We start from the raw sequence: 25,678 nt of genomic DNA, 5'->3' as shown, positions 1-25,678 counted from the left end.
AGCATTGATGACTGAATGAGTCTAGGAGTTTGGCCAAAAGGACAAGGACTAAAGGTCGGGACTTGTGTCGTGCTCAGCCTATGAGGATTCCACCATCTGAAGGGGTGCTTACCTAAGCCCAGAACTTGAGGATTTTATGTATGATTGAGTTGGTCAGGTTGATACTGATTGGAGATACTGTCCTCACTGGACCTGCCCAGAAAGACTGTACAGAAGGGCTGATAATTCCTCCTTCAACTGAGAGTTCTCTGGGAACCACATGAGATTTCATTTGACTGGTTTATACCTATAATAAGTTCCCCAAGCCTGAGATCTTCCAGCTCTGACCCTGCAAGGCTCTCGACACACCGCTACTGGCATCACAGTTTATTGAAAAAGGGATTCAAAAAAGTTTCAGAGGACCAGAGAAAGAATGCTCCGAGGCCGATCTCTATCTGTGACATCCCTGAGCGGGCTTCCTCGGTGGGAAGTGGAAGAACTTCCTGTGGAGGATTTACTGCTGTTTGAAGTCGCTTGGGAAGTAACCAATAAAGGTTTGTACTGCCCTAGAAAGTGGATCTTTGGCAGATTGTTGAAGAATGCAGATTAGGATTTCACAGGGGACTGTAGTGAGAATGAACTGACAGTGAGTGAGGGAAGTATTCAAACTGAATGTAAGTTTAGGTTACATTTAACCTTGTCTATTTCAACAGACAATGATAACTTAGATAGGGCTGTGTGGAAGGGAGACAGTTGAAAGCAGTCGTTGGAATGTGCATTTAAATTAAATTTGACATGCATGTTATGACAAAACAGGAATAATAATATATTATATATATAATTATATATATTATAATATAATGATAATTTACTTTTTTGGTTTTATGATTTCTCTCAACAAAAAAGCATAAACAAGTATTTTATTTTAAGGAAAACCATATGTGATCAGGACCAATTGCAAACTTTAATGCCAAGCACTTTAATGCACTGCTAAAGATTGTGTGAAATACTTAATAATGTTTCTAATAACTCAAGATCAGCTTATAGTTAAAGTTTTAACTTAGAAGCTGCTCAGAATGTATTATATTGAGCTCCTATTAAGAAGAATGAGAATATTTCAAACTTAGAGGAATTATATTTGACATATGTTCTGATTTTCACCTTATGCTAAGTGTTCAAAGTTCTCATGTGTGTACATTCATAAAATTCATAAAATCAAAATAAAAAATCAATTCTGCTTATGTAGAAATGCAAGAATGAATGTGAGAGAACAAAGTACATTCTTCCTCTCTGTAGTTTAATGAGATGGAGGCAAAGAGGACAGAAATCTTATTATGGAAAAGTGTTTTATGAAGAGCTTTTTCTAATATTCTTTTTCCACTCACAAGGTGTTTGAATGTGCCCAAAGTTCCCTGGAACAGAGTCATCTCTATTACATATCCTAGGCTATGACCTGAAATGAAGGTTTTTTTCTCTATAGAGTAGGTGGGAACTCAAGGATATTGCTTGTTGGTGGAAAAATTGGGGGGATTCTTTAGCACCAGGAATCAGTTCAGAAGACCCCTGTGTGAGTTCTAGCACCTGAGTAGAGCCCCCTCTTCTTGCTTCTTTCCTTCTTTTCTCTCCACTTAGCAAACATTAATGGAGAATTGTTTCCAGGCGCTGGGAACACACTGTTGAAAACCGTTATTCCTTACATCTTGGTGACGTGTGTGCTGATTTCAGGACCTAGAATGGTACCGATGCACAGAAAATCCTCAATGGATTTTTTTTTCTTTTGAATGAAGGAATAAATACATTTTGTTTTTAGCCCTAAGTTTCCTTGAAACCCGTTTTCTTTTGTTTCCCATGCAAAGGAAAGAAAAAAAAGGTTTTTTTTGGTGGAAAAGGGAACCACAATGTGATTTACCAACATTGACATCATCTCCATCATATCTTTATTTTAATATTTATTACAGCCTAATTTTTTAGAAATTTTTATATAAATGGACAGTTATTGTGTTCATCCTTGGCAATGCACTGATACTATATATGTAGGTTTTCTTTAAATTTACTTTAAACTTTTACTTCCGTGTAGCTCATGGCAGTGATATGAGGCATCTTAGAGATCAATGATCCAACTTCTCTATTTCAAAGATGAAATGGGTATCTAAGGCATTAAATGATTAAGCAAATGGCAGGGTTGGGACTAGCATTTAGGTCTTCTTTAAGCTCATTTCTCTTTTTACTACCACAGAAGAATGAAAAATTAAAACCATTGCCTGAGGAAATGTCCTATAGATGAAAGAACACAGGACTTATGGTCAAGGGACATAGATTTCTAAGACTTTGAAAAAACATCCTTTAAATTACCTGAATATCCATTTATTCATGAATGAAGTTAATGTCATATGCTCCTGGTATCTCACAATGTTTTGTGGCAAGCAAGGAAATCTATTTACATCCAAGAAAACAAAAGATTTATTAGAGGGAAAAAATCCCTCTCTGCCAGAATTTTGCCAATGAACAATGAATATGTGTAAAATATAACAAGTGAGAGAGTCACAGTTAAATTATTGGATGTTAATCCTCAGACTTCAAAATAACACTTTCCCTTGTTCATATTGCCCTTGACATTCATTGCTTTTATTCATTTATCCATTTATCATTGCTCTTCATTTATTATTCATAAAGATTCATCAAGTGTTTATTAGATGTCAGGCACGGGGAAATGAAGGAGATAGAGTTTAACAATACAGAATTGATTCCCAGTCTTCCAGTACTTACAAACCTGCAGGAAGATAGACATTGAACATGCAATTGTTGTCAAATGTGATGACAATAAGAATAAGAGAACAAGTGGCTCTTAGACTATATGTTGGGGGCAAGGGAGGGGCGGTTTCTACCTGGATTGGGGTTGGGCTGGTGGAACCTCTGTGAGAAAGACACAGTTGAGCTGACACCTGAAGGATGAATAGCCATTGGGTAATAGTGATGGAGGAAGGATAAAGAAGGATGAGGGAACTGTATGTGCCAAGATGCAGAGGTGAGAAAGTGTACTCTGTTCAAAGATCTGAGAGAAGCTCAGAGAGGGGAAAGGAGTGGAATGTGAGGGCAGATGGGAGATACCAGCAGGGGGCAGTTCATGAAGTTTAGGGTTACTTAATAGCCTTAAAAATTCTACCTCCAATTCGTGAATGGTGGGAAGCCACTGAAGTTCTAAACAGCAGAAGTACTAAGTAGTCAGGTGTGTTTTTGAAAAAGTGCTATTACTAGTTGGGTGAGAGGATAGCAGGAAAGTAACAGACAAGTTAAAGACTGTGATGTGGTCTAGGATAGAGAGTTTTGCCCAGATGTAAGAAACAAAATGGTTTACTTTCTCCTTTGTTCAGGCAGGCCTCACTACAATCATTTCTTCTGCAAAGACCTGCCCAAATCATGGTAGATTATGGACCAATTATTATGTTGAGAATATTTAAGATCATTAAAAAGACTTGAATAAATATTGTCACAAATAATGTTGCTAATTTAATACATGTGAGCACTTCTGAAATATAGTCGCTAAATGAATGCTTCTTTTTAAAAATTTACTAAAATCAATACATTTTAGTCCTAGGCCAGTATGTAATATAACACATTTAATACTCTACTTTCTCCCTTCTCAAACTGGGCATCAACGCTTTAGGTCACATGGTGTGAAAGGCATAGGGAGAAACTCAGAAACCTACAGTCAAAACGGTGTGGTAAAAACTGATTGTAACTACAAGTCTGCTCTTCTAAGGCAGGAGTTTGGAAGGTGGGACCCTGATAAAAGAGGATCACAAGGAGTTTGTAAACCTTTAAAACTGTATCTGAAAATGGTATGTATAAGTCCTCTTGGAGAAGAGTACTGAATGCTTTCATCAGATTTCCAAAAGCCTTAATGACTGATGTGAGGACCACTGCTCTAAAGTTCCCTAAACCCCGAGTTCCTTTTTGTTAACCCAAAGCGTCAAGAGACAAAATAAAAAAGCTATTTCCTCTAAGTATTGTTTTCCAAATGGATTTTCTCTAAGGCAGAATAAAAAGGATTCCACTTTTCCCAAATCTTAAGATATTTATCTTTTTGTGATATTGGTCATTTTCTTCCTCTGTCCCTCCCACCCATCACTTTTAAAAATCCATCAATATGTTGTTCCACACAGTTTCTTACAATCTTGCTGTCTAGAGCCTGTGGGCTCTGGGGTAAGAGTTCCTGGATTGAAATCCCAACTCATCATTACCTGTGTGATGTTGGATCAGTCTCATAGCCTCTTTGTGCCTCAGATTCTCTATTTAAAAATAAAGATAATTATAGCACCTACCTATAATGGTGTTGTGCAAATGAGAAGAAATACCAATTGAAAATCACTTAGAACAGTGCCTAGCATTTAATAAATGCTCTGTAGGTGTTAGCTTATTCTTATTTCTTCATAAAATTTATTCATAATATGAGGAAGTTGGATCATTCATTTTCATACTACCTTTCACTTTGAGCAATTCCATGATTCTATTTTTAAATGCAAAAGCAGAGAGGGGGAGGGGAAAGATATGGATCAGGGTTACAGTAATTATGGTTGAGGTGCCTTTGCCCAGTGTGGATATGCAGTGGCTGTGTCAGTGGCATCCTAAGCCCCACCACATGGAACAAAATCTATGCAAAAACTGTGCTTGACACACACATAGTTTCAAGATGAGCACTAGTCTCCTCACTTCCTTTTCATCCAGATTACCATGTCTGAGCCCTCCTGTATAAAACATTTGGAGTTATCATTGTGGAATATTCAGGGTGGGGAGTGTCTAAAGTCTTGCTTTGAGTGTATTGTCCTCCACTGCCCCAAACTGCATATGCTTTAATTTAAACCACAGACCAGCAAAGCTCTGGACACATAACCATTTGTTGACCATTGTTACCAGTAACTCTTTCCCATCAGACCTGGTGCCCAAAGAATGATGTCTAACTGTATAATGACTTCCCCTGCTCTGCAACTGTATCTTGGAATAGGAGGGTCAGGTTAGTAGCTATGCATACAGAAGTCATATAACTTCCAAATTCTGTAAACTTTAAGCAATTAAAAATAGTGAAGATTCTCCCAATATATAAAATACAGTGGACCCTTGAACATTTTGAAGTATGTGGATCCACTTACATGCAGAGTTTTTTCAATAATACAGTACATCACTGTAAATGTATTTTTCCTACCTTATGATTTTTTTAAATAAACATTTTTAAATAAACATTTTCATTTTTAAAATAAACATTTTCTTTTCTCTAGCTTGTTTTATTGTAATAAGATAATATAAAATACATATAACATGCAAAATATGTGTTAATTGTTTATATTATCAGTAAGGTTTCAGGTCAACAGTAGGCTATTAGCAGTTAAGTTTTTGGGGAGTCAAAACTTATACGTGGATTTTTGACTATGTGGGGGGTTGGCAACCCTAACCACCACATTGTTCAAGGGTCAACTATTCCTCCTTATTATATAAAACATGTATATTCTTGTTGTATATAATATATTTAGCATAATAACATATAACTTATTATACAGAGACAACATCTTATTTGGCTGGTGTCCATATGCCATACTGCTTTGGAATCCTGATTTTAGCAATATAAGCAATGTTTACAGATGAAAATTTGGGGTTTTAACTATCTCCATGGCATATGTCATGGGATCTCATCTTTTCTTTCTTATGAAAGGCCTGATACTTTGCCCTCACACTAAAGATAGCTCCCATGTTGTTTCAGGAAAATATAGATCAATAAAATACAAAGTACATGTTTGAAAGTGAAGGGTGAATCCAAATTCACTGACCTATGCTGTGGCAAAACAATAATTCAATAAAAAATATGTGTTGGGGAATGTCTGGTTTATGCTCCAAATTTGAAAATAGGAATGATCCTATTTCTATGCCATCACATTCACCTGTAGTTAGCATGCCAGGAGAGGAATTTGGGGTAACGTGTGGCATTTAGACAAAGAAAAAGCTGAAGGAAATTAGTTGGCATCTAAATATGAGGAGGACAGCGAGAGGCTAAAACGAGCTTGACTATATGAAATAGTGGTGAGGTGACCTCCTCATGAATAGACGCACAAGAAGAAGTCAAGGGGGAAAGATTCATTTTAAATTAGGCCCCAACCAATACACGATTGCCTTTTTTTTTTAATTTTATGTTTTTATTCCTGATAGACTGAAACAGCATATCCATAGTATTTATGACAGTCTAATGCTATTTGGGGACTATCCTCATCAAAGTTGAAATGGGAAAAAGAAGTAGCAAATTAATTAGCAATGTTTAATTTTGCATTTCAATTCCCACATCTAATCATTCTTTTTTGTTTTTTAGTAAAGATTTTCTCTTCTCCTTTTTGTACTTTGGCAAATAAAAATGTATTTGCATTTACCCAAGTGTATTTGAACTTGAAACACATAATCTAACAAACAAGAATGTCCTAAGATCTCTGGGCAAGATACATAGTTGTACATAAAAGAGAATTTTCAAGAGTAGAGATGTAAGTAAGGCATTAATAAATGTGTGCCATCAGAATCCTATAACATAGCCCCTGATAAGATAAAGATGAAGGAAATAAGTCTACAGAAGAAATTATTTGAAGATTTTGTCTTTTTATGGATAGCAAGTGTGAATAAAGCTTATATATAAGTACGTTGCTATGATGTGACTCTTTAAAGAAAAAAGTTTTAGCTACTCTTGCAAATTATTTCTCTAAATTTGTTTTCCTCAACAAATGGTTTTAACAGTTCATAAAATTTTCTGAAATTTGGAGAAATATTTAGGCATATTTGGTTTTGGCCTCAATGTATGTCATCTCAGATTCATTGTTGATGGTAAGTGAATCCCGTTGGTCCTGGTCCAGTCTAGAAGTCTCTGATGGCAAGGTTTACAGGTTTTCTTCATGTGTTCCATGCTATTCTCATCACCTGACATCTGAAATGTGATTGATAATGTCCTTACCATTCTCTGTTCAAATTAGTTTCAAATTTCTCTAAATTTTCTATAGTCATAAAGTCTTTTCTTAGAGATGAAGTTCTTAAAGACAATAAGTTTATGTAGACTCATATGAAAATTGCTTGCATGTAATATTTACATTTGGGAAATTATATTAACTCTTCTGTTTTGTGAATTAATGAATCCTGTTGGTCTCATATAATAGTACGAACATTTGCATTATGTGTCTCACCTCTTAAAAATAATTTAACCAAAAGTATATTTTGAGGTTCAGATGTAAAGAAAAATTTGCAGATGGCAATTCTACCTTTTGGTCATAGATTGTGATTACTGGTAAGATTTATTATTTAAAGCCTAAATTACCGAGACAATTTAAGAGATGCAATTGCTATCGAACGCTCTATCCTGATGAATTGAAATAACTTATGAAAACCTGAGATGAAAAATAGGAATCTCTCTTTTTAATATACAAGTAATAAAATTGCTCCAGGAAATAGAGCTGAAGATTGGTGCCAGGATCTGTGTTAGCTTTGTGATTTCTCACGGCATTTCTTGAGTTGTTTCCTCACTTATAGCTCATGGACAAAGAATTATTCAAGAAGTTGGTTCAGACTATTTTCATATTCTCATACAACATGATTGCTTAGAGCCAGCACCAGATATTCTGCCTGAGTTTACGAAGGTCGTCTTCCCCTTGGTCCTCCCTATTCCTCTTACCTACCTGCCTCTCAAACCTTTCCTTTTGCATCCTGTTACTCTCCCCTTGCACACTGTGCTGTCAACTTAGGGCCTTGGGTGTAACTCTTCTCTCTGCTTAAAAAGTTCTTCCCCATGATAGCTGCTTGCCTAATTTCTTCACCCTTTTCAGTATTTACTCAAATGAGCCCTAGGTTGGGATACTTCTGCTACAACCTGCCTTCTGCCCCCAAGCTAAGTAATATTTTATCCCCACTGAACAGAAGAGCTAATTGAGCCTTAGACAAGTTGAATTAACTAGTTCAATTTAAGTTGTTGCCAATTTTTTTGCCACAGTAATGCTTCAATAAATATCTTAATAGACATCATTTGGCACTCTTCTTATTTCCCAGAACAATTTTCTAGATGTGGACATGCTGGATCCAAGAGTGGGCATATTTCCCAAGAGTGTACATATTTTTTTGGCCCTGTGTCTTAGTAGTCATGACATCAGTGCCAGAGGAGAAAAATGAAATACCATGTGAAAATTTGTGTCATTGGGTTCGACATGAGGTTTGGGCCAAGCATCCCACCTCAAAATCTATCAGCTCTTTTCTCTTACCAAAAGGTACCTTGCTGGTTACTTTTGAAGGTAAGTGGTTCTTTATCTTGAGAGACATGCTCATCATTTCAGCAATGGCTGTTACATGGACATACTCTGGCCCCTTGGACCACTGCAAGAGTAAAAGGTGAAAACTGTTGTTGAGGGTGTGTGTCGTGACAATGGCTATGGGAAACAACTTTGACCCTTCAGTGTGGATAGAGCTTTAGGCTACATACTGCTCTATTCCAATCATCTCTTCAGATTTCCTTCAAATGTTTGGAATTCTCTGCTGATGCCAACCTGCTGCTCTCTGACATGCACCCAGAAAAGGCTTTAAAATATGCATTGAATTGAACCAAATAGTAACTATTTGTTGGTGTCCTTTAAAAATTTTCTTTTAAGGGGGAAAAAAAAGTTACAGAGAGAGAGGGAGCCAAACCATGAGACTCAAGGACTGAGAATAAACTGAGGGTTGATGGGGCATGGGGGGAGAGGGGAAAGTGGGTGATGGGCACGGAGGAGGGCACTTGTTGGGATGAGCACTGAGTGTTGTATGGAATCCAATTTGACAATAAATTATATTTTTAAATAAATAAATAAAACTTTCTTTTAGAAAGTTAAATAAACTCTTGTGCTTGATAAATCCTAAATGCTAACTTAAAAACAAGGACTCATTTCCATACCTTCATCACTTAAAGTGAAATACGAACCTGAATGATAAACAGAAGCATTCCTTTTCAACAGTTGGTGGCATCTATACTGTGATTCAGACGAAGGCCAAAACCACAGCAGATGAATGGGGAGACAATTATTTTCTGATTGGCCCCTATTTTGAGCATAATATGAAGACTCAGGTGGAACGGTGTGAACCTATAAATGATGCTATCAGAAGAGCAGTGGACACAATGAATAAACATGGCTGCCAGGTAAGGGACACCGACTGACACTTCACCCAGCAAGACCTAGTAAAACTGTTATGCGAGAACAGACCACCATTCACATGACCTCACAAGAGAAGACTATCTCCTTAGGGAAAAGGACAGGGTTTGTGAGAAAGATGATCAATTTAAGTGTAAATAGGTTACATTTGAGGCACTTTGTGAAAGCCATCAAGAAATGTCCAGGAGGGTTATAGGTTTGGAGCTCAACAAAAAGTATAGGATAGAGATGTTTGGGAGAAAGTTATTTGTGTTTAAATTGTAGTTGACATTATGGCTGTTGATAATATTATTCAGTAGAAGTTTATAGACTAAAAGCAGATGTTTTGAGCCAAACCTTGAGGGGAGTGTCAACATGTTAGAACATCTATATTAAAAAACAAAACAAAAAAACCCCCACAACTCAGAGATTGTAAAAGTAGAAACACAGCTAGTGATACAGAAACAAGGATGTACAATTCCTAATCCTCAGAACCTGAAAATATGTTACCTTATATAGCAAAAGGATTTTGTATATTTGGGTCCCGAGGTGGGGAGATTACCTTGGATTATTGAGGTGGGCCCAATGTAATCACAGGGGTCCTTATAAAAGAGAGTCAGTAGAGTCAGAATCAGAATGAAGATGTGCCAGTGGAAGCAGAGGTTGGCCTAATAAGTTTTGAAGATGGAGGAAAAGGCCACATGCCAAGGAATGCAGTAGCCTCTAGATGCTGGAAAAGGCCAGAAAACAGACTCCCCTAGAGACTACAGATTGACTGCGACTCTGCCAATGTGTGGATTTTAACTCACAAGACCTGTTTCAGATTACTGACTCCCAAACATGTAAGGTCATAAATTTGTGTTGTTTTAAGCCACTAGGTTTGTGGTAATCTGTTGCTATCATAACAGAATAGGTCAAAACAAGTGAGGAATAAGTTTCAAGTATGAAGAAGGGATTAAGTCAATGAAAGATTAAACCAGGGTAAATTGGGTTTAGCAACATTCAGGTCTTTCATGGTAATCTTGTGAAATATAGCTTCAGGAGAGATGAGGGTTAAAGCAGATTGCAGTGGTTGAAGAATGACTGAATTGGGAGGAAAAGGGTACAGAAGCTGTGTCAATGAGAGTTTTCTATGAGAAAAAAGGATAATTAAGTAGTTTGCAAATGGCATTGTTTTGAGAATTAGTGTTTTATTAAATGTGAGACCTGATCATATTTATATGCCAAAAGGAAACCCTAGCAGACAGGAAGAAGTTGAAAATTCATAAGAAATGGACAATCGAAGAGAGTAAGATCGCTGAGAATTGGAGAGGGAACACAATCCAAAGCACTATCGAGAGGATTATTTTCCCCCTTTGACTCAAACAGAAAATAAAGGATGAATGCAAATAGAGATAAGTTGATCAAGAAGCAGGATGGTCTCATTTTTGATGATCTTGCTGAAATAGGAGTTGAAGGTCATCTTGTAAGAGTTAGGAGGAAAGTGTTAAAATAAGATCATTTGAGGAAGAAGATCTGAAAAAGGAAGATGAAAGAATTTCTGGACACCTTGAGGTATACTCGTAACTTTTTAGCGGCACAAATATGCATGACTGTGACTTTCTCCAGCAGCAACCAGTAGCCTGGGGGTAAGTAAGTGCAGGAAGTTGAATAATTGGGGATTCAGTGATGTTTAATTTCAGCAATGGGATGAGGTGGCACAAGTCCTGGAGGTAATTAAACAATTGACTGAATTAATGGTTGAAATTGATGGACAGTTATATCTAAAATGGATAGGAAAGGAAGCAAAGTCAGAAAGGAGGCAGTGATATAGGAAAAAATGGAAGGTTCCAGGAACTGGAGGTCTTGAAGAGGAAAAAAAAAAAAAAAAGAACATACACACTGGGAGAAACAGAGTGAGAGAAGTGCAGGTATAGACATTGTGGGCAAGTAATAATTCCATTATTATTATACCAGAGGAGGAATAGTTTGGGTTTTGACAAGGATAACGATGCAGCCATGAGCTTGGGTGGCTGAAATGCCATGGACATGAAGCTCTTTGAAGTTAATAAAGTCAGATAACTATGAGGTATATGTGTAAGATAAAATCTTGGATTTTGAAATTGCCCAGAAAAAGATGGAAAAATAACCAGATGATTAATAGAACAAGCAAAGGTAGTATGTTTGAATACCATAAATTTCAAAGATGTCTTTATACACAAATAATAAAATTTCAGTGTAATGAAAAAAATCGAAACTTCCTTCACACTCATCCCAGGAATATAGTTTCTGGGGTGGAAAAATGACAAGCCCTCATTGAGATGTCCATGTGGGTAGCAGCATCTACAAGTTATATGCAAGGCTTAAGATGCAGAAGATTTAAATGAAGGGAACTTGAGTTCCCACAGAGCACAGGGAAATATATCAGTGAGTGTAGCATAGAGAACATAGGAAAATGAGAGAGGGATGCCTGTTGTACTATTGGGGTGAAATAAGACTCTGGAAGGGGCTTGCATTTAAAGCTCTTGTGAAAGAAGAGGGAGATGAAAAGCATAATTGACTGATTGATCTCAAGGTTCTAAATGTATTTCTGATGTACGGATGTTTCTGTTATAGCCAAGAAGTCACTGGAAGCCAATACAAGCTAGCTTACATTCTCTAGTATCAACACTTCTCTATGACCCTAGCACACTGTATCATATGTCACATATTAGGCACTAGTCATTGAATGAATACATAAATCAATGAATGTGCCAAAGAGAAAACTATTCAAAAGTTGTTTGGGGCTCAGGAAAACTCAGTCTGAAAAGGGAGGAATGCCATGATAAATGCTAATCACAATGGGAGCAACCGACAGATAATGGAGGTCTTTCACAGTTGTCCAAGGCTAGATGGGAGAGAAATCACCATGCATTCCTGAGTCCTGTGCAACAGAATGATGATCAAATGGGCATTCAAGCTCTCCAAATTCAGCGTTGGGTGGAGTCACAAGGGTCAATATTTAAACATGTGGACACATTCAGTTTACCCAATGAGAGGCTCTTAGTTTTCACCAATTTCCAAGAAGCGCTTGAAGTGATGTATGGAGTTACATACCATGAAATAGGAGAATAAACATAAAATAAAACTCAAGACAAAAGAATGTGTAAATTACTGTAGAAAAAATAGAGGCCAAAAAAAAAAGTTAAAACTTACATATACAGTGATTATATAATTACAATTGGAAAAAAAATGAGAGCTAATACATTAAAACTTGCACAAAATAAAATAGGAATAAAGGACTTCAATTTGAAGAATGTAATAGGATTAGACTTTGAGCTGCTAGATTAAAGAGATAAAGTATCTTGGGCAATATATTTAGTTAAGACATCTGGCAGCAACCCTATTGGGAAACACTTTGTGTCACCTTTTTTTTTTTTTTTTTTTTGATAGAAGGAAAGAAAGAAATCGTATACATTTGTCCACAGAAACACATTTTTCTAGCGTGACCTATTATTACAAGTCCTGTTGCATATAGGGAAATAAGTGACACCATAGACACTATATCCCACTACAAGTTAAAGATACAGACCAGTTCATCTTATGACTTTATCATAAAAACATAGACCATGATATTAAATCCTAAAACCATGAATTCAAGGTCACAGGAGGGTAATCAGAAACAGATGGACAAAGATCACATGATCTAGATACTTGGTTTTTAAATGACCACATTTAATGAAGAGCAAGAACTTGGAGGTTCTAGATGAATGCATGCAAGCCCATTCCATCTTCAGGCTCAAATATCAGATGCTTTGGGTTACCACTACAGCTTCCTATACAGCTTGGATCATCTGCTGTTGAATTCTAAATAAAGTGTACATACTCTAAGCATAAATACCTTTTTCTCCCTTGCATTGCCTGTTATTACTGCAAGCCCATGTGTTCCTTATATGGCAGGTGTACTTTGGAAGGTGGCTGATAGAAGGGAGTCCTTACGTGGTGCTATTTGACATAGGCTCTTCAGCTTGGAACCTGGACAGGTGGAAGGGAGATCTCTGGGAAGCATGCAGTGTCGGCATCCCTTATCATGACCGAGAAGCCAACGATATGCTAATATTCGGATCTTTAACCGCCTGGTTCTTAAAAGAGGTATAGTTTATCATATAGTCATACAACAGAGGAGGAACATGATTGTGGTCTGTGCCCAGCAATGATCCCATGATTTTGAGATTAAGGTAAATGCGATGATGCCGTCATGATTGTCCTAATACATTTCAAAAGAATCTGACAAAATGTTAGCTTTCCTCTAACTAGATACTAGCCTTTGGGATGGTTGATGATCATGCACTATGTACATGAATTCTAGACTTATGGGAGTAGAAAGTAGCTTGAAATATTTGGTTTTGTTTATGCACGAGTACTTGTGCAGTTGCAGTGGCTTTTAGATATTTTCATCATTTTCTAAGGGCTGAAGTGATCTCAGCAGGTGCTAAGGAGTCCACAGTACTGAAATATCCCCAAAATGAAAAAAAATTAAAAAATAAAAAACCAAGAGCCTTAGAAATCAATTCCTGTGAAACAAGCCAAGCCTGCACTTTTTTAAGTTCTCAAAGCATGGCAGGAGGATTTTTTTTTTTTTTTGCATTCCTTGCATTAACTCAAAATGATTATGCCTAACTTAAATATCAGATGGTGAAGGAAGAACATCCCTAGCAAAGGGGGGGTGTAGTCTAAGGACAAATCACAGAACTGCATGCTTGGCAGTGTGTCCCCTTGACCAGTCTTTCTTACCGATGAAGTCATATTCCAATAGCCACAAAAAGGTTGCCTTGAAGTCAAGGGGAAGGTGAAGGGGCAGTCCCACTGCTTGTGTTAGTGACAGAATTAGGAGAACAGGGTGAGGGTACTGACAAGATCTGGCTTAATGACAGTAAGCAGTTTGTGTTATCATCAGTTGGTGGAACCAACTCTTCCTCTGAAAACTACCTCCCTGAGCCACTGCCCCCCAGGACTGAGGTCAGCTTCCGTGTGTGTGTGTGTGTGTGTGTGTGTGTGTGTGTGTCTGCCCTCTTCCTTTCTGTTAAAGAGAACTGGAGAGGAGAGAAGCAAGAAAATAAAGCCCCAATATTCTCTAAAATAAAGCCATTTCAGAAACAGAAATTTTCTTTGATTCAAAGGGTAAATGAAGACATTGACAAAAATCCCAGGCTGCTGGGCAAGCCCTGTTTCTGCAGTCACCTCTTGGATGCCACCAATCTGTGCAACTGCTAATAACTGTGAGGAAATTTTGAAGAGCAGGTACTCTAAAATACAAAGGTCCTAGCCTAAGTCAGTGGTTCTCAAAGAGTATTTCCATGGGCCACCAGCAGCATCGCCTGCAAACGTGTAAGACATGAGAGCTCTTGCGTCCAGCCCAGAATTATTGAATCAGATTACCTGGTGATGGGACCCAGATATCCATGATTAACCAGCCTTCCAGGTGATGCTGATGTTCTCTAAATGTGAGACCTGCCTCCTTGGGTAAACTTTCGGCTTCCCGATTCTCTGCTCAGTTTTCTTGAATGCACATGTTTTGCGTTATCAATTCTACTCCCTCATTGAGGAAATAGGCAATCATAATGGCAGTGGGATGTAAATATTAATAGTAGAATGTAAAGGGTGAAACAAGGTAAGTTTAAGGCAAAGAAACTGACACCTCCCTAGTTTTATTTTTTTTAATTTTTTTTAATTTTTTTAATATATGAAATCTATTGTCAAATTGGTTTCCATACAACACCCAGTGCTCATCCCAAAAGGTGCCCTCCTCAATACCCATCACCCACCCTCCCTTCCCTCCCACCCCCCATCAACCCTCAGTTTCTTCTCAGTTTTTAACAGTCTCTTATGCTTTGGCTCTCTCCCACTCTAACCTCTTTTTTTTTTTTTTTTTTCCCTTCCCCTCTCCCATGGGTTTCTGTTAAGTTTCTCAGGATCCACATAAGAGTGAAACCATATGGTATCTGTCTTTCTCTGTATGGCTTATTTCACTTAGCATCACACTCTCCAGTTCCATCCACGTTGCTACAAAAGGCCATATTTCATTCTTTCTCATTGCCATGTAGTATTCCATTGTGTATATAAACCACAATTTCTTTATCCATTCATCAGTTGATGGACATTTAGGCTCTTTCCATAATTTGGCTATTGTTGAGAGTGCTGCTATAAACATTGGGGTACAAGAGCCCCTATGCATCAGTACTCCTGTATCCCTTGGATAAATTCCTAGCAGTGCTATTGCTGGGTCATAGGGTAGATCTATTTTTAATTTTCTGAGGAAACTCCACACTGCTTTCCAGAGCGGCTGCACCAATTTGCATTCCCACCAACAGTGCAAGAGGCTTCCCGTTTCTCCACATCCTCTACAGCATCTCTAGTCTCCTGATTTGTTCATTTTGGCCATCTGACTGGAGTGAGGTGATATCTGAGTGTGGTTTTGATTTGTATTTCCTTGATAAGGAGCGACATTGAACATCTTTTCATGTGCCTGTTGGCCATCCGGATGTCTTCTTTAGAGAAGTGTCTATTCATGTTTTCTGCCCATTTCTTCACTGGGTTATTTGTTTTTCGGGTGTGGAGTTTGGTGAGCTCTTTATAGATTTTGGATACTAGCCCTTTGTCCGATATGTCATTTGCAAATATCTTTTCCCATTGCATTGGTTGCCTTTTAGTTTTGTTGGTTGTTTCCTTTGCTGTGCAGAAGCTTTTTATCTTCATAAGGTCCCAGTAATTCACTCTTGCTTTTAATTCCCTTGCCTTTGGGGATGTGCCGAGTAAGAGATTGCTACGGCTGAGGTCAGAGAGGTCTTTTCCTGCTTTCTCCTCTAAGGTTTTGATGGTTTCCCGTCTCACATTCAGGTCCTTTATCCATTTTGAGTTTATTTTTGTGAATGGTGTGAGAAAGTGGTCTAGTTTCAACCTTCTGCATGTTGCTGTCCAGTTCTCCCAGCACCATTTGTTAAAGAGACTGTCTTTTTTCCATTGGATGTTCTTTCCTGCTTTGTCAAAGATGAGTTGGCCATACGTTTGTGGGTCTAGTTCTGGGATTTCTATTCTATTCCATTGGTCTATGTGTCTGTTTTTGTGCCAATACCATGCTGTCTTGATGATGACAGCTTTGTAGTAGAGGCTAAAGTCTGGGATTGTGATGCCTCCTGCTTTGGTCTTCTTCTTCAAAATTACTTTGGCTATTCGGGGCCTTTTGTGGTTCCATATGAATTTTAGGATTGCTTGTTCTAGTTTCGAGAAGAATGCTGGTGCAATTTTGATTCGGATTGCATTGAATGTGTAGATAGCTTTGGGTAGTATTGACATTTTGACAATATTTATTCTTCCAATCCATGAGCAGGGAATGTCTTTCCATTTCTTTATATCTTCTTCAATTACCTTCATAAGCTTTCTAGAGTTTTCAGCATACAGATCTTTTACATCTTTGGTTAGATTTATTCCTAGGTATTTTATGCTTCTTGGTGCAATTGTGAATGGGATAAGTTTCTTTATTTGTCTTTCTGTTGCTTCATTGTTAGTGTATAAGAATGCAACTGATTTCTGTACATTGATTTTGTATCCTGCAACTTTGCTGAATTCATGTATCAGTTCTAGCAGACTTTTGGTGGAGTCTATCGGATTTTCCACGTATAATATCATGTCATCTGCAAAAAGCGAAAGCTTGACTTCATCTTTGCCAATTTGGATGCCTTTGATTTCCTTTTGTTGTCTGATTGCTGATGCTAGAACTTCCAGCACTATGTTAAACAACATAGGTGAGAGTGGGCATCCCTGTCGTGTTCCTGATCTCAGGGAAAAAGCTCTCAGTTTTTCCCCATTGAGGATGATGTTAGCTGTGGGCTTTTCATAAATGGCTTTTATGATCTTTAAGTGTGTTCCTTCTATCCCGACTTTCTCAAGGGTTTTTATTAAGAAAGGGTGCTGGATCTTGTCAAAGGCCTTTTCTGCATTGATTGACAGGATCATATGGTTCTTATCTTTTCTTTTATTAATGTGATGTATCACATTGATCGATTTGCGAATGTTGAACCAGCCCTGCATCCCAGGAATGAATCCCACTTGATCATGGTGAATAATTCTTTTTATATGCCGTTGAATTCGATTTGCTAGTATCTTATTGAGAATTTTTGCATCCATATTCATCAGGGATATTGGCCTGTAGTTCTCTTTTTTTACTGGGTCTCTGTCTGGTTTAGGAATCAAAGTAATACTGGCTTCATAGAATGAGTCTGAAAGTTTTCCTTCCCTTTCTATTTCTTGGAATAGCTTGAGAAGGATAGGTATTATCTCTGCTTTAAACGTCTGGTACAACTCCCCTGGGAAGCCATCTGGTCCTGGACTCTTATTTGTTGGGAGATTTTTGAAAACTGATTCAATTTCTTTGCTGGTCATGGGTCTGTTAAAGCTTTCTATTTCCTCCTGATTGAGTTTTGGAAGAGTGTGGGTGTTTAGGAATTTGTCCATTTCTTCCAGGTTGTCCAGTTTGTTGGCATATAATTTTTCATAGTATTCCCTGATAATTGTTTGTATCTCTGAGGGATTGGTTGTAATAATTCCATTTTCATTCATGATTTTATCTATTTGGGTCATCTCCCTTTTCTTTTTGAGAAGCCTGGCTAGAGGTTTGTCAATTTTGTTTATTTTTTCAAAAAGCAACTCTTGGTTTCGTTGATCTGCTCTACAGTTTTTTTAGATTCTATATTGTTTATTTCTGCTCTGATCTTTATTATTTCTCTTCTTCTGCTGGGTTTAGGCTGCCTTTGCTGTTCTGCTTCTATTTCCTTTAGGTGTGCTGTTAGATTTTGTGTTTGGGATTTTTCTTGTTTCTTGAGATAGGCCTGGATTGCAATGTATTTTCCTCTCAGGACTGCCTTCGCTGCGTCCCAAAGCATTTGGATTGTTGTATTTTCATTTTCGTTTGTTGCCATATATTTTTTAATTTCTTCTCTAATTGCCTGGTTGACCCACTCATTTGTTAGTAGGGTGTTCTTTAACCTCCATGCTTTTGGAGGTTTTCCAGACTTTTTCCTGTGGTTGATTTCAAGCTTCATAGCATTGTGGTCTGAAAGTATGCATGGTATAATTTCAATTCTTGTAAACTTATGAAGGGCTGTTTTGTGACCCAGTATATGATCTATCTTGGAGAATGTTCCATGTGCACTCGAGAAGAAAATATATTCTGTTGCTTTGGGATGCAGAGTTCTAAATATATCTGTCAAGTCCATCTGATCCAATGTATCATTCAGGGCCCTTGTTTCTTTATTGACTGTGTGTCTAGATGATCTATCCATTTCTGTAAGTGGGGTGTTAAAGTCCCCTGCAATTACCACATTCTTATCAATAAGGTTGCTCATGTCTATGAGTAATTGTTTTATATATTTGGGGGCTCCGGTATTCGGCGCATAGACATTTATAATTGTTAGCTCTTCCTGATGGATAGACCCTGTAATTATTATATAATGCCCTTCTTCATCTCTTGTTACAGCCTTTAATTTAAAGTCTAGTTTGTCTGATATAAGTATGGCTACTCCAGCTTTCTTTTGGCTTCCAGTAGCAAGATAAATAGTTCTCCATCCCCTCACTCTCAATCTAAAGGTGTCCTCAGATCTAAAATGAGTCTCTTGTAGACAGCAAATAGATGGGTCTTGTTTTTTTATCCATTCTGATAGCCTATGTCTTTTGGTTGGCACATTTAATCCATTTACATTCAGTGTTATTATAGAAAGATACGGGTTTAGAGTCATTGTGATGTCTGTAGGTTTTATGCTTGTAGTGATGTCTCTGGTACTTTGTCTCACAGGATCCCCCTTAGGATCTCTTGTAGGGCTGGTTTAGTGGTGACAAATTCCTTCAGTTTTTGTTTGTTTGGGAAGACCTTTATCTCTCCTTCTATTCTAAATGACAGACTTGCTGGATAAAGGATTCTCGGCTGCATTTTTTTTCTGTTTAGCACACTGAAGATATCGTGCCAATCCTTTCTGGCCTGCCAAGTTTCAAAAGAGAGATCAGTCACGAGTCTTATAGGTCTCCCTTTATATGTGAGGGCACGTTTATCCCTTGCTGTTTTCAGAATTTTCTCTTTATCCTTGTATTTTGCCAGTTTCACTATAATATGTCGTGCAGAAGATCGATTCAAGTTACGTCTGAAGGGAGTTCTCTGTGCCTCTTGGATTTCAATGCCTTTTTCCTTCCCCAGTTCAGGGAAGTTCTCAGCTATAATTTCTTCAAGTACCCCTTCAGCACCTTTCCCTCTCTCTTCCTCCTCTGGGGTACCAATTACGCATGTATTATTTCTTTTTAGTGTATCACTTAGTTCTCTAATTTTCCCCTCATACTCCTGGATTTTTTTTATCTCTCTTTCTCTCAGCTTCCTCTTTTTCCATAACTTTATATTCTAGTTCACCTATTCTCTCCTCTGCCTCTTCAATCCGAGCTGTCGTCGTTTCCATTTTGTTTTGCATTTCGTTTAAAGCGCTTTTCAGCTCCTTGTGACTGTTCCTTAGTCCCTTGATCTCTGTAGCAAGAGATTCTCTGCTGTCCTCTATACTGTTTTCAAGCCCAGTGATTAATTTTATGACTATTATTCTAAATTCAGTTTCTGGTATATTATTTAAATCCTTTTTGATCAGCTCATTGGCTGTTGTTATTTCCTGGAGATTCTTCTGGGGGGAATTCTTCCATTTGGTCATTTTGGATAGTCCCTGGAGTGGTGAGGACCTGCAGGGCACTTCCCCTGTGCTGTGGTGTATAACTGGAGTTGGTGGGCGGGGCCGCAGTCCGAACTTATGTCTGCCCCCAGCCCACCGCTGGGGCCACAGTCAGACTGGTGTGTGCCTTCTCTTCCCCTCTCTAGGGGCGGGATTCACTGTGGGGTGGCGTGGCCTGTCTGGGCTACTTGCACACTGCCAGGCTTGTGGTGCTAGGGATCTGGTGTATTAGCTGAGGTGGGTAGGCAAGGTGCACAGGGGCAGGAGGGGCAGGCTTAGCTCGCTTCTCCTTAGGTGATCCACTTCAGGAGGGGCCCTGTGGCAGCGGGAGGGAGTCAGATCCGCTGCCAGAGGTTTGGCTCCGCAGAAGCACAGCGTTGGGTGTTTGCGCAGAGCGAGCAAGTTCCCTGGCAGGAACTGGTTCCCTTTGGGATTTTGGCTGGGGGATGGGCGGGGGAGATGGCGCTGGCGAGCGCCTTTGTTCCCCACCAAACTGAGCTCTGTTGTCCGGGGGCTCAGCAGCTCTCCCTCCCTTTGTCCTCCAGCCTTCCCGCTTTCTGAACAGAGCTGTTAACTTATGACCTCCCAGACGCTAAGTCGCGCTTGCTGTCGGAACACAGTCCGTCAGTCCCCTCCGCTTTTGCCAGCCAGACTCGGGGGCTCTGCTTCGCCGTCGAGCCGCCCCTCCGCCCTGGCTCCCTCCCGCCAGTCCGTGGAGCGCGCACCGCCTTGCCGCCCTTCCTACCCTCTTCCGTGGGCCTCTCCTCTGCACTTGGCTCCGGAGACTCCGTTCTGCTAATCCTCTGGCGGTTTTCTGGGTTCTTTAGGCAGGTGTAGGTGGAATCTAAGTGATCAGCAGGACGTGCGGTGAGCCCAGTGTCCTCCTACGCCGCCATCTTCCCTCTCCTCCGACACCTCCCTAGTTTTAGATCTAGACCGGGATTAGACCTATGTTCTCAGGGTCTTACTAAATTAGGATTTGCTTCTAAACAAGTTATTAGTCCCCTTCTGCCCAGTTCCATATTCTTAAAATAATATGTCAGTTAAAATGCTTTTGAGTGCAAATAACAGAAAATCCAAAAAAGATGGGGTTAAAACATGAAGTCATTTATTGTTTGTTTCAAAAGAAGCTTGTAAGAGGGTAGTCGCAACTGATTCAGCTGCTCAGCAAGATCTTCAAGAATATTATTGCTATTATTCATTCATCCATTCAATGAATATTTATTGAGTGCCTCCTGTGCATTTGTTCTATGAAGCCCCTCTGTAGATACAAAAAATAAATCTGATCCATTACTGCAAGGAAGGATTATACCATAAAAATACATAGGTTTTATGAACATGCGGCTAAATCCTATAAAACAATTCTGCTTGCTAAATCTGTACACATCATGTTTAACTCTCTTTAAATTTTGCTAAAATTAACAGGTATGATAACTTTCCTTATGCTGTGGGTCATGGGCAAGGTCAGGCTTTACCAACTGTTTTAAATGCTTCTTCTCTGATGTAGGTGACGGATCATGCAGATGGGAAACATGTCATTTCCCAATTCCACGAATGGCAGGCAGGAACTGGACTGATCCTTTCTCGAGCTCGGAAGCTTCCTATCGCTACAATATTTACCACTCATGCCACACTGCTTGGCAGGTATCTCTGTGCAGCAAACATTGATTTCTACAACCATCTCGATAAGGTAAAAAGTCCTTCCTCCTTCCTCCCTCACCACCTTTCTTTCTGATCCTTGAAACTGAAAGATGAGAAGTATTGATCTTTACATTTCATCTGCCAGCCAGATGGCAGAAATGCCCTTTTAACTAATCAATATTCATGACAAAGCCTCCCCTGAGGTGACAGCTGATTCAGTTTAACTTTGTTCAGAGTGCAGTAGAGTGTTGTGGTGACAGGCCGATGTCTACCTACTTTGGAGCTACAGGCCCAAGATCCCAGGAGGCATGGTGGGCGTAGGTGGGTTGGACTCCTGTCTACCCTGAAGCTGGAGAAACACGGTGAGAATGCTAGATCCACACGAGCTCTGAGTGGCAGCTACAGACCAAGGGTTCTAGGCATACAGCTTGCACTATGGGTCTTCCTCTCTCCTTCGAATGAGTAAATGGTCAGCTTTCTCCTGTAACTCTGCAATGTGTAGGTGGAGTTTTGTGGGAGGGTCAAGTAAGACAGGTTATTTAGAACAGGGATGTGGATCATTGGTGATCAAACAGTTGGGTTTCCTTATCCTAGTGGATTGCCCAACTCTAAAGAGGACCAAAGTCATTCAGTCTTGACTTTTTTCTTTTGTTTTCTGTCAGTTAAATCAGATTAATAAAAATATATCTTTTATATTATCATGTCAATAATATCAACAAAGTATCTGAGTACCACAAAGTCAGGCTTTTACAAATTTGGTATCTATATTGCCAATGAAATCAACTTAGCATTTTAGGGTCCTATTTACTATCAGAAAAATTAGGAAATTGGAAAGTTGATTTCTAAAGACTTCCCCAGTTTAAAAAAGTCCTAGGATTCTGTGGAAATAATATGTGCATGTGTGAGTGGTGTGTATGTGTGTGTGAGAGAGAGAGGGAGAGAGAGAGAGTTTGTAATACATGAACACTTAGATAACGGTAGTGGTAAGCTGTCCTACTATCCCAAAGACCTCTGAGTGCAGGAAAGTTCTTTCTGACAACCTTTAACATTTGAAAAGCAATTTGTGGTCTTAATGAGAGTTTTTCTATAAAAAGGTCAGACTAATCTAAAGGTCAGATTGTAAACATAAGATGTACATTCAAAATAAAGTCACCAAGGAATTCAGAAAGTCAGATCAGGGAAATTTCCTGATGGTATGTAGTAATGGTAGACTGATAAGGGCAAACCAGTGATCTGTGATAAGCTCAGAAACCTTATTTCCCAGAAAAGAGCAGACTTTGATTTTTGTGAAAGAGAAAATATTGGAGAAGGATATCAAGTATTTTACTTCAGTATACTTAAAACCATTATATAGTAACAATTAATAAAAACAACTAATAAAATTCATTGGATATTATTAGTTGCTTTTAAGTAAAAAAATGATTACAGTATATAGTTACATAATTCAATTTTATCCTCTTAATAAAATATCCTTTTATATCATACTTTTTTCAAATAGGATATATCTCACCAGCTTAAAGCTCTTCACTGGTTGAAATATGTGAGCTTAGTCAGCCCCAGCCTGTCTTTCTAGTAAAATATCCTTCCCAGCAGTGTGAGTATAGATCATAAGTAGTTAGGAACTAGATTTTGAGTTAAACTCCTAATCATTTTTCACAGAAAAAGCCCCCATTATCATTTTCTACAGCAGATCCCCCCACCTCATGCTCACAATAGGTTCAGAATTTGGATGTTGCATAATAACAACAAATTTTATACATGAACAATTTTTAAAAGTTCAACATAAGAGATGAGTCATAATTTAGTCTTTGATGCAAGACCCAGAATCAGGTAAGCTCTGAATCTGGCAAATAAATATGGGGGAGAAATGGGAACAAGAATAATAGTACCCAACTGTTATAAAAACAGAAAGAGTAGGAGCACCTGGGGGGCTCAGTCAGTTGAGCGACCGACTTGGCTCAGGTCATGATCTCACAGTTCATGAGTTCAAGCCCTGTATCAGGCTTGCTGCTATAGGCACAGAGCCTGATTCAGATCCTCTGCCCCCGCCCCTCACTGCCTCTCTCCTGCTTGCACTCTCTCAAAAATAAAAATAAAAATTAATTTAAAAACAGAAAGAGTAGAACTATTTCACTTAAATTTTAATTGCTCACTGAAAATATGTTTAGTTAATAGCCAGTTCAAAAGGACTTTGATGTCGCTTTAAGTTTTTAGTTAACTCTGTTAACTAAAATAGCATTTCAACCATTTTCAGCCAGCATATCAGTCTTCTGAGACTCTCCAAGAAGATATTTCCAAATTCATTTTTATTGGTCTAGCCATTGATCGATTTTCCCCTCAATTATAATGGCTACATAACTACTGCTTTAAAAAAAGGCCATTAATTTTCTTATGCTTTGGACTCTCTTTCTTTGATGATATCAGGATTTCCTGGATGGAAATGTAAGGACGGTGTTGTCTGGGATGAACAGACAGTGAAAGAAACCATAGACAATTGCTTGATGGATTTTAACTCTTCCATCTGACCAAGTTTTGAGCTCATCACCTTCAATCACAGGATTATCCTCTGTCACTAGACTGTGCTTTGCTGACTTATCTATGCTTTGCCTCACTTTTTGTTCTTTTTTACACATTTTCCTGAATTCAGGAAAAAGTAATGAGATATACAAAAATGTAGGAAAGTAAGATCCATGGTCAAAATATCCAGGGCCAGATATGTCCTAGATGTTGGAATTACCAGACAGAGATTTTAACAGGCTATCATAAACATGCGGAAAAGTGGACAATATGTATAAACACCTAGAGTTGCTGTAAACCACAGATGTGGCAAGCATACTGCAGGCCTGGAAGGTAATGGACCCCACAGGACCAGGAAAAGGCACATGCCTGTCTTCGTGGAGACCTTTCACGGGATCACGAGGCCTCTACTATTCTCCCTTTGTATATCTGCATACTTGGTGTGCTCATCTAGACATCCTATCTTCTTATCTCTAAATGTCCAGATGGTAAACCCTTCCCCATATATGAAATCTTATTACTTTCTACAATACCAACAGAAACAACAATAATGATGATGATTATAGGTAAAGTTATTGAGCACTTTCCACGTGCCAGGCGCTTTTCTAAACATCTGTTATGTGTTATCTCATTTAATCTTCACAAAAGCTCAGTAACAGAAAACATTTCATACTTTTTCCAGAGTTATTTTTTCTAAGCATAGACCGTCTTTATCGTATGTTTAAATGAGCCTTTTAGTGCTTTCCACTGTATACAGGACAAAGGCTGACTTTCTAGCCTTGTCTATTGTCTTACTATGTCTCCTACATTCTATACTCTCTGCTACGGTCACATCAGATGCTATTTTTCTGCACATGCTATTTGAATTTATATTTTTTTACTTAAAAAATAGTTATTTATTTGTTTTGAGAGAGAGAGAGAGAGAGTGAGCAGGGGAGAGGCAGAGCCTGACATGGGGCTCGATCCCATGAAGCATGAGATCAGGACCTGAGCTGAAATCAAGAGTCAGATGCTTAACCGAGTGAGCCACCCAGGAACCCTATTTGACTTTATGTACTTGTTCTTTAGGACAGTTAATTTTTCAATCCAAAATAACCTTTCCCCAAATTAAAGTTTCATGTCCCAGTTCAAATGCCGTTTTATTCACGTACATCTGATCCTTGAACAATACAACTTGGAGGTACAAAGATTAATAAATCATGGTCCTTGCCCTTGAAAATCTTACATTCTGGAAGTGATACTGACAATATAAACACTTGCATAGTATGAGCTATGTTTCCCTATTCTCAGTCCCACTCTGTAAATCAGTCTCACTCTGACCCTATGCCTTCCTCAGGCACTTACCTATTTCTGCCTAATTTTAACCTGTTTTCTCACTAATTTATAAGCTCTTTGAGGGCCACAGAAACAATAAATTACTCAACAAATATTGATTGAATGACAGATTTGATTGAATAAATGAGACCAGACATATAAGCCTTTGGGAAAACTTCAGCTGATCCAAGGATGCCATATAAAGCCCTGATTCAAACATTTTCAGATAAATAGTTGCAAACATTACAGACAAGAAAGAATCCTCTAAGACTTTCTTTGTTGTAGTCTTTAGAATCATCTACTTAGTCTTTTTCGGTATTTTCCTCTATATGGGACAGTAATTAC

General features: G+C 38.5%; 1 protein-coding gene across 2 annotated transcripts in view; it reads left to right on the top strand.

Moving 5' to 3' along the window:
- The first annotated feature begins 412 nt into the window (after positions 1-412).
- The window catches only part of GYS2 (glycogen synthase 2), a 55,628-nt gene continuing 30,362 nt past the window's right edge, over positions 413-25,678 (top strand). The window contains exons 1-5 of one of the 2 annotated variants that reach the window (XM_042990798.1): positions 413-533; positions 8,976-9,157; positions 13,068-13,259; positions 14,049-14,051; positions 21,369-21,551. In XM_042990798.1, the coding sequence (XP_042846732.1) occupies positions 413-533; positions 8,976-9,157; positions 13,068-13,259; positions 14,049-14,051; positions 21,369-21,551 (681 nt within the window). The remainder of the gene's footprint in view (positions 534-8,975; positions 9,158-13,067; positions 13,260-14,048; positions 14,052-21,368; positions 21,552-25,678) is intronic. The other variant, XM_007084047.3, reaches the window with a different exon arrangement.

This window comes from Panthera tigris, chromosome B4, assembly GCF_018350195.1.
Source record: "Panthera tigris isolate Pti1 chromosome B4, P.tigris_Pti1_mat1.1, whole genome shotgun sequence".
NCBI lineage: Eukaryota > Metazoa > Chordata > Mammalia > Carnivora > Felidae > Panthera > Panthera tigris.
This window is presented reverse-complemented; position numbering and strand designations above follow the sequence as displayed.